This window comes from Nicotiana sylvestris, chromosome 3, assembly GCF_000393655.2.
Source record: "Nicotiana sylvestris chromosome 3, ASM39365v2, whole genome shotgun sequence".
Classification (NCBI taxonomy): Eukaryota; Viridiplantae; Streptophyta; class Magnoliopsida; order Solanales; family Solanaceae; genus Nicotiana; species Nicotiana sylvestris.
The window spans coordinates 185,465,704-185,475,397 of record NC_091059.1 but is presented as its reverse complement, the minus strand read 5'-3'; the positions used below and the strand labels follow the sequence as shown (position 1 = coordinate 185,475,397).

General features: G+C 37.8%; 1 protein-coding gene across 1 annotated transcript; it reads left to right on the top strand.

The window, feature by feature from the left end:
* Positions 1-5,940, top strand: LOC104243064 (26S proteasome regulatory subunit 7 homolog A-like). Its single transcript, XM_009798190.2, has 10 exons — positions 1-222; positions 1,434-1,515; positions 1,778-1,869; positions 1,949-2,026; positions 2,469-2,530; positions 2,711-2,855; positions 2,982-3,200; positions 3,515-3,696; positions 4,092-4,267; positions 5,401-5,940. Exons 1-10 carry the CDS (start codon positions 130-132, stop codon positions 5,556-5,558), a joined length of 1,287 nt encoding a protein of 428 aa, XP_009796492.1. The 5' UTR covers positions 1-129; the 3' UTR covers positions 5,559-5,940.
* Positions 5,941-9,694: the final 3,754 nt, after the last annotated feature.

The window sequence follows — 9,694 nt, the reverse complement described above, 5'->3', positions numbered from 1 at the left end:
GTCCATTGTCTCGGGTCTTATGGGTCGTCAAAGTAAAACGGCAATTTGCTGGTAAGTACCACTTTTGTTCTCTGCTTGTTTCTCAAGAAAACAAAGAGACTTTTGCTTCTGATTCTGAAGTAGAAGAAGATGCCACCCGCAGCAGATATCGAGGATGAGATCAAGGACGACAAGAACCCTCCGCCTCTTGATGAAGATGATATTGCTCTTCTCAAGACTTATGTACGCACTTTTCTTTCTCCTTATGTAAAGCCCAATTTTTCGTATCACTCTGTTGCTACTGATTTTTAACCTCTAGATTACCTGGTGATATATTGATATAATCATGTCTCTGAATTTAGGATTTTTGGTCCTTGTTTGATGTTTTCAGCATTATACCAGTTCCTTAGCTCCATCAATTGTAGCTAATGTGCCACTTATTCAGCTTGTTTCTGGGAGCTGGGACAGGAAGGAAAGTGGAAAGTTTATGTATCTGTGATCTGTTTAGCGGGTCTTATGTAGAGTGCAAATAAGTTTCGTTTTGACAGGAAGCTGGGGGTGAACTGTGGCGAATCTAAGTAGAGTCAAGGGGTACCGAACCCCCTTTGTCAAGAAATTACACTGTGCAAATGGGGTAAAAACAATTTTTCTTGGTTATCTGTGCGCCGTGGCATCCCCTTGACATGAAGAAAATTTCAAGTGTAACAGTAAAGCGGGTTCAAAAGTTGCTTTAGATCATATGTTTTAAATCCCAACTGCGACATCCTAGAACTTTTTTCGAATCCCCTTGTATAAATTTTTGGTTATCACAACCGGTAGTAGTTAACTAAGTTGCCTTGGATGAAATGATGCTTGTTAGAACTAGGAGGAACATTTTGACTGTCTCCTACTTTAATTTGTGATTACGGGTCATTTATGAATGCATACATTTTAGGACTTCGTTGATGTATTCTTGGTATAAGTAGAAAGGAGCTGGCAGTGGTGTATATGATACACATATATTCGTAAAAGTATATATTGGAGCTATCTTTGATTCTATTACTCCATTACCTGAACTAAATTATCTTACATCTTGGAGGGTTATTTACACGAGGATATGGCATAATCAGGTGATAGGGATATACGGTTCTCGCGATAAAATGTCATTGTTTGGATAGACATGTGCATGAAAGCTATTCATGTAAAAAGAGTGTGATCTCATATCTATATATATACTTGTGGTATGCCAGTACAAGCAGAGGAGCATACCAAGTCATATGTATACTGAGTTCGAAGAAAGAAAAGTTCACTACTTTTTGTTTCCCATTTCAATTACAGTTTGGTGCCTTTTCTCCATAGGTTCACCTTTTGGAGAATCCCCTTTATTCATTTTAAAAAAAAAAATACACTAGCTAGTTTCTGTTCATTTTATTAAGATCGCATCTTTTATTAAATTATTAAAATGATTTTTGCAGGGTTTGGGGCCTTATTCAACAAGCATAAAGAAAGCTGAGAAGGAAATCAAGGAAATGGCAAAAAAGATAAATGATTTATGTGGTATGTATTTGTATATCTTAGTTTTGTTCTTTGTTGTTGAAATAATGGTGCCTCTAATTGCATAATACTGCTCATTTGCCTCGAATTTGGTCTTCATTGTTTGGGAGCTAGCAAGAAAGAATAGGAAAAAAAGAGAACTTTTCTTATCCCTTATTTCTGGGATTTATTTTGATTCTGTTAAAAGGTGTGATGAGTTTTCCTACTTTTTCTTTTGCACAGTTCCTATAAATGTATGGTGAATTCTAATTTTGAATATCTGCAGGTATTAAGGAATCTGATACTGGGTTAGCTGCACCAAGTCAATGGGATCTAGTTTCTGATAAACAGATGATGCAGGAGGAGCAACCTCTTCAGGTTTGGTTTTCTGGAAATGAAAAGTGCATAATTCTTGTTAGTCAGATACGTTGAAGCTGTAACTAAATCTTTGGAGCAGGTGGCTAGGTGTACAAAGATAATTAGCCCCAATACTGAAGATGCAAAATATGTTATAAACGTCAAGCAAATCGCAAAGGTCTGTTATCTTGTTTTTTTAAATATTGTATTGGCTGTATTACCTTCATTTCTAACTGTAATTCAATTTGTGTTGGTGTTTGGAGGCAGTTTGTGTAAGAAGCTCTTTGCAAACTGATCGTGAGATATAGAACTCTGCTTAAGCTGTAGTAAGCAGCATATTTTAGTTAGCAGCAAGACATAAATAAGAAGTTTGATGCTTCATGATTGGATATCTATCAGTCATCTTCCTGTTCGTCTAAGAAACTACACTGAATTTATTAACAGGATATTTTCCCTTGTTATTGTCTTTAGCCTGAAGGCTTTGTGCTCTGTAGTTTCCTTTATTTTTTTGAGTATCTGATGTATTGCCATGAGAGAAGTGTTGCAGTACTGTTGGTTGGATCTATTTTTGCAGTGGATCATAATTAACTCGTTTGAATGTGCTTATGTCGTAACTGCAGTTTGTTGTTGGATTGGGTGATAAAGTTTCGCCAACTGATATAGAAGAAGGCATGCGAGTCGGGTATTTCTTCTGCCTCTTCTTCTTCTTTGCCTAGTGTAGATGTTCTTTAGCTCTTAGGTGGAACAAAGAACTTTAGGGGGAATATCTGTTTCTGTGTGTAACAATTTTAAATTAACTCGAGTCTTCTGCTCCTTTAAAAGTTAATTGGCTCTTAGTTTGGCCATTTTGTTAATTTTGCAGTGTTGATCGGAATAAATATCAAATTCAGATTCCGTTGCCCCCCAAAATTGATCCAAGTGTCACAATGATGACTGTCGAGGAAAAACCTGATGTGACATATAATGATGTTGGAGGATGCAAGGAGCAAATTGAAAAGATGCGAGAGGTGATGATGATTGTACAGTATTTTGTTGTATTTCAGAGTGGTGTTCTTTTTCTTTTCCCTTTTTCCTCTTTGGTTGACGTTTGACAAATTGGTTTGTGTTCCTTCGCTTGCTTAAATTAACAACAGGTTGTTGAGCTTCCCATGCTTCACCCTGAAAAATTTGTCAAACTTGGAATTGATCCCCCTAAGGGTGTTCTCTGCTATGGTCCTCCTGGTACTGGGAAGACACTGCTTGCCAGAGCAGTTGCCAATCGTACTGATGCATGCTTCATTCGCGTCATTGGTAGTGAGCTTGTTCAGAAATATGTTGGTGAGGGGGCTAGAATGGTTCGTGAATTATTCCAGGTTAGATGCTCTCTCATCATATTATTTTTTCAATAACTGAGGAATTCCTTGTTGAGTTAGCTGGACCAATCCAATTGGCCCACTGTGCAAAACTCGGGAGAGTAATGGCCTGCCACTCTCCCCTGTTCTCACTTAAATAGCAAAAATCGTGTCTCTGACAGGGTTCAAACTCGTGACATACGCCCAATCCACCCGACTTGGCTACGTCTTCACCATTGAACCAAATCCTTAGGCAAAGATACACTCTTATTGTCGAACTCTATTAAGCAATTTTAATGTAGCATTGATTCTTGACTAGTGCTTTGATATGATAGATGGCACGCTCCAAGAAGGCCTGCATTGTATTTTTTGATGAAGTAGACGCCATTGGAGGTGCACGATTTGATGATGGTGTGGGGGGAGACAATGAGGTTCAACGAACCATGCTCGAAATTGTGAACCAGCTTGATGGTTTTGATGCTCGAGGGAATATTAAAGTTCTCATGGCAACCAATAGGTTAGTTTGCCTATATGTTGCAAATGTATATTCTGGTACACTCGTCTGCTTTTTCTTGTTGGTTTGTTTATGTTATTTCAAGTTTTGGTGATTAAAAATTGCAGCTATTGGTCCAATAAGTGTTGCACAGCGACATATGAATCCCTTTCCTCTGCATGTTTTTAAGTTGACTACCTATATGTTTGCTACTGAAAAGGCACATCTGGTTGGAACATCTGAAGTCCCTTGTGGGCTTGTGGCCCTCCTGATGTATTTTTTCTCATTGTCTCTATGTTGTTCCTTCTCTTGTGCTCTTTTGGTTGTCTGAACTATTTCATCTTTTAATATGATGATCTCTATGTTTCACAGCTTGTTATCATTGTGCTCAAGCTCTAACCCCCTCCTCTTGTTTGCAGACCTGATACACTTGATCCAGCTTTATTACGTCCTGGACGATTGGATCGCAAAGTTGAATTTGGTCTGCCTGATCTGGAGAGTAGGACACAGATATTTAAGATCCATACGCGCACAATGAACTGTGAGCGGGATATTCGGTTTGAACTGTTGGCCCGTCTCTGTCCTAACTCTACAGGTAATGTCTCATACATATGAGTAGTATGTTCGACTTCTTGTTTATACAATAATACAGCTGACCTTTTGATGATGGGCCTTAACGGTGTCTCTGATTGTAATGTCTGCCTCTCTTATTTTGCTAGCATAAAGACTATTCTATTAGAGCGGATGTTTGTGCTATATCATACTATTGTCATACTAGCTTCATCACCTATTCAAGTGCCAACTTCCTATTTTAGGTTTTGTCAGAAAATTTACAGGATTAACCATTAGAAGTTTAAAGAAATCAAATTTTCCTAATAATCTACTTAAATCAGGTTGGATATTTCTTCCCTTTTTTCCAAGGTTGGATATTTTCTTTATTAGACCTAGTTATTAACTAGTATATTAATGTTCTTTTTTACCTCCACTATTATGATGTGTAATGAACTTCAATTTTTTTTGAACTCTATAATATAAATTTGGTCCTTTAACTTTTTTAATTCTCAATCCTAGTCTTCTGTCATTCTGTGACATGGTTGCTGTCTTTCTTGATAACTGATTCTGATATCTCTATTTGTTCTATGGCAATTAACTATAATTAACAATAGTTAATTGCCATATTGGGAGTTTATTGGGAGTTTGAAGGGCTTTAATGTTGTGGGAGAACTTAGATTAATTGCCATGTAGGCATAATGTGGGATGCGTCATATCAGCAGCAATCACATTGCAAATAACATATATCTCCGTGTGCTACTGATGCACTACTTAAAACTGAAGTTGAGGTTGCAGCATCAAAGGGGAAATGTGTGGTAGACAGTGATTCATTGGTTGAGTATAGTGTATTTGAAGCAGAAGGGTAATTTTGGCAGGCAAAAAACATCGTTACTAACTTCATGGCTCTATAATGCTAGGAATATGACACAACGACAAATGGAGTTCTGGATATCAATTACATTATTAATGGCATTTCAAAAACAAGAGGAATTGTTGATGCCCCACTTGTGGTATTATACTGGGTTTTTTGTTGTTGTAAGAGGGATTGTTGATAACTTAGAGAAGAGGGGTTTACTTTAGTTATCACATTGGATAAAGTCTCTTATCAGTAAGCAGGTATACGTGTATAGGCAGACGGAGATACACCCTAATATTCTATGTTTCTTTTTGTTCCAGGAGCTGACATTAGAAGCGTGTGCACGGAGGCTGGAATGTATGCTATTCGAGCGAGAAGGAAAACTGTTACGGAGAAAGACTTTTTAGATGCTGTCAATAAGGTCATTAAAGGGTATCAGAAGTTCAGTGCAACACCGAAGTACATGGTCTATAATTGATTGAGCCTCTTTTTTGCCTCTTGAAGAAGGAAACATGGGGCAATGAACAGGAACGAGGGGCTTTGATTTGACCATGAAAATTATGAATTTCTGGCTGCTCGTGTTTACTGCCTGGAAGATGCAGGATTTGCTGCACTTATGCATTGTAATGTCTGATGATCTGTTGTCGGTACCAAAACTATTAACTGTATTTCTCTGATAACTCTTTGTTTCAGCTTCTCAATTTCATTTCTTGCTTGCATTCATAGATTTGTAATGTGCATATTGATTTTTTTTTTGTTGAGTAGGTTATTCTGACAACCTTGTAGTATGACTCAGCGATAATATTGTATTTAAAATTATATACTTAAAACTTTTTATATAGAGGATTAAACCTTCCACATGTAATGGATGCAAAAACAAAACTCCTTATATTTCAAAATCCGCGTGCTTCTTATACTAATGGTAATCCTTGCAAAATTTAAAGGGAATTATCCCCACCTTAGCATTATGCCGATTAATTGCTTGTTGAATTTTAGACGCTTGTAAGTGTGTTCCACACTTACCTGGCTTTAATAACACATCATATTAACATCGGCTTACTGAAGAGGTTCTAGCGCTTTTTTTTTTATGGGTAAATAATCTATTATATAAATATTTGCACTAAGCTAGTGCAACAGGCGTAATTACAGGTTGTGCAAATCAGCAATTGTGTCTAAAATATCATCTACACTCTGGTGCAAAAGCCAGTTTGCACCAAAAAGCGATCAACAAAATGCAATTAAGTTTAAGGCACTATAAATTTCTTCTTTTGCCTTCCAAAATTCCACTGTTTCTTTCAAGCCAGATGGACCACCAGATAACTTGAGGAACAGTGTTCCAGGTCTTTTGAGCTTTCTTGCATAGACCCTCCCTCGTCCAGCACTTCAGCATTTCTGAAATGGAGTTAGGCATGGCCCAAGACATACCAAATATTGAAAAGAACATGTTCCATAACTGGCTTGTAACCTTGCAATGCAAGAAAAGATGGGTAACATCTTCATATTGTTCTTCACATAAAGGACATCTGCTGCACAGCTTGAAACCCCTCTTCTGGAGATTGTTTTCTTTGAGGCATGCCTCCTTAGCCACAATCCAAGAAAAGCAAGAAACCTTTAAAGGTGCCATGTTGTACCATATTTTTTTCCAAGGCCATAACTCACTTTTGCAAAACCCCAGAATATTGTAACTTTTAACTGAAAAAATGCCCTTGGGGTGACCCTTCCAACTGCTAGAGTCCATTTTGTTGTGATCTAAAACAGTGTTGCTTAGCATTTGTAGCAAGAGGCCTACCCTGTCCATTTCTCAATCATTAATATTCCTTCTAAGACTCAAATTGCGGTCTTGCGATGTACAAAAATCTGCAATTGCCCCATTGTGACGCAAGGATAGATTATAAAAATCTGAAAATTGGTCTTTTAGTGGCGTATGACCCAACCATGCATCTTCGCAAAACCTGATTTTCCTTCCATTGACGGCAAAATAAACCCATGTTTGACTCAAACTTGTTCCAATCCCTCTAATATGTTTCCATAAACCGGTGCCATGAGGCACTCTAGACTCTTTGCTGCGCCATGGATTGTTCAACGAAAACTTTTCCACCAAAGTTCTCCTCCAAAGTGCCTTTTCTTCCGTGTTGAATCTCCAATGCCACTAAATCAGAAGACTTTCGTTATGATTCTTAAGGGTTTTAATTCCCAGACCCCCCTTCCTTTTGTCTTTGATGATTGTTTTTCAATTTAGAAGGCAAATAGGCTTTGATAGTTTATTGCCATTCCAAAGAAAATCTCTCCTTAATTTGTCCATGCGTTTCAACAGTGAAGAAGGAGCCGGAAATAGAAACATGGTGTAAGTGGGTAGTGCGTCAAGCACACTGTTGATTAAAGTTATTCTACCACCCAGGGAGAGATATTGTCTCTTCCAATTCGCCAACCTTTTTTCCATCTTCTCAAGGACCTCATTCCAAATTGACACTGATTTGTATTTGGCTCCTAAAGGTAACCCCAGATATTTTGTAGGAAATGAACCGTGGTTGCATTGCAATAATGTTGCAAATTGACTGATATTTGGCACAATATTCACCGAAAACATGGAACTTTTTAAAAAGTTTATGTGCAAGCCCGACACCGATTCAAACAAAGACAAAATCATTCTCAAGATTAAGACCTGATGTTCCTCCGCATCACATAAAATTAAGATGTCATCAGCGTATAAAACGTGAGAAATTTTAATATTCCCCAAACCTTTATTGTCTGCGTGGAAGCCCGAAATCCAGTTTACTTGTGAAGCTTTGTGTAACATGTTGCTAAGCCCCTCCATGACTAGAATAAAGAGAAACGGAGAAAGCGGATCTCCTTGCCTAAGTCCTCTTTGTGAAGAGAAAAAACCCCATGGAGTACCATTTATTAGAACAGAAAATTTTACTGAAGAAATGCAAAATCTCATCTAGTTAATCCATTTGACGCTAAAACCCATTTGACTCATCATACACAGTAAAAACTTCCAGTTAACATGGTCGAAAGCTTTCTCTATGTCAAGCTTACAAATGATCCCCGACTTTCCTAACTTAACCCTTGAATCCAAGCATTCATTAGCGATCAAAGCAGCATCAGTAATGTTCATGTCGCTGAGAAAAGCCATCTGAGAAGAGCTGATTAACTTCGGAATCACTACTTTAAGTCTATTTGCCAAAGCTTTGGAGAGACTCTTGTAGAAACTGCCTATCAAACTGATAGGTCTATAATCTTTAAGTTCATTTGCACTAATTTTCTTAGAGATGAGAGCAATGTAAGAACAGTTCAAACTTCTCTCAAATACCTCATGGTTATGGAAATAGTTGAGAGCATTCAACAAATCATCTTTAAGAATCGGCCAACACCTTTTGTAGAACCCCATAGAAAAACCATCCAGTCCTGGAGCTTTGTCACTTTCACAACTTTTAATGATGCATAAGATCTCTCCTTCTGTAAAAGCTCTATGCAGCCTCTCCTTTTCATCACTAGAGATACAAGGGGCATTATGATACTCCCAGTGTGGTCTCCAAGGCTCATTCTCCCTGTAAAGTGCCTCATAAAAACTAAGAATCTCATTTGTGATGATATCTTTGTTTTTAGAAACTCCCCCCACTTCCAGCTTGTCAATTTGGTTGTGTCTCCTGTGCGAGTTTGCCATCTTGTGAAAAAAAACCGTGTAGTTGTCCCCTTGCTTCAGCCATAGACACCTAGACTTTTGTCTCCAAGATATCTCTTCCTGTTTGAAAATCTCCTCAAGATCCATCTGAAGATTTGCTCTAGAGAGAAGTAAATCATCCGAAGGAGGGGATTCTTCGGCAAGTCGATCCATTTGCAAGATTTGGTTCAGAATGCACACTTTTCTATTTGCAAGATTTGGTTCAGAAGAGGTTCTAGCGCTTAAACACCTGTATTTTTAAAACTAAAACACTCCACTCCTTTATACAATGAAAATACACTGAGTTACTATTATGTAGGAGGATCAAGTATTTTATTTTAAAATACAAAGGGCGTATACACAATCGAATCATATTATATAAGTGTTTCAATTTGTACTGGCAGCAAACCGAAATATAGAAACACAAGTGGGAGATTGATCGTTGTTGGGAGCTTCAGATCTCGCTCCGCCAATGGGTCAATTTGCTGACAACTGGTCAGTCTCCATCAGGAGGAAGAGGCTCAACCCAATGTTTTCGACTTACATTTGTTGGAGTTCATGTTGATTAGTACACTTTTTATGACTTTTAAGTTGAACACTACTAAACTGGGTATGCTAGTTCAGAGCGGTAAAAGGCCCCAGTGGATTTGTCCTTATTTTTCTTGAGATCTCATAAGGCTGACTACATTATAATTTAATGCAAGTCCGTAAGTGGGGCCATGCAAGGCGTGATCAACTGATTTAGAAGTCTCAAGTTCACATGTTGTTGAGGAAGCAATGGACAATTATTGTTAGATTTTGTCAAGCAGGCTATAGAACAATTAGAAGGTAGAACAAGCTATCAGATCATAGTTTCTAAAGTGATGATGAAAGTATGAAATGATATTATTTCTTTAATCCCGCTATAGAACAATTAGAAGGTAGAAGAAGTTCAAATAGAGGAAAAGAAC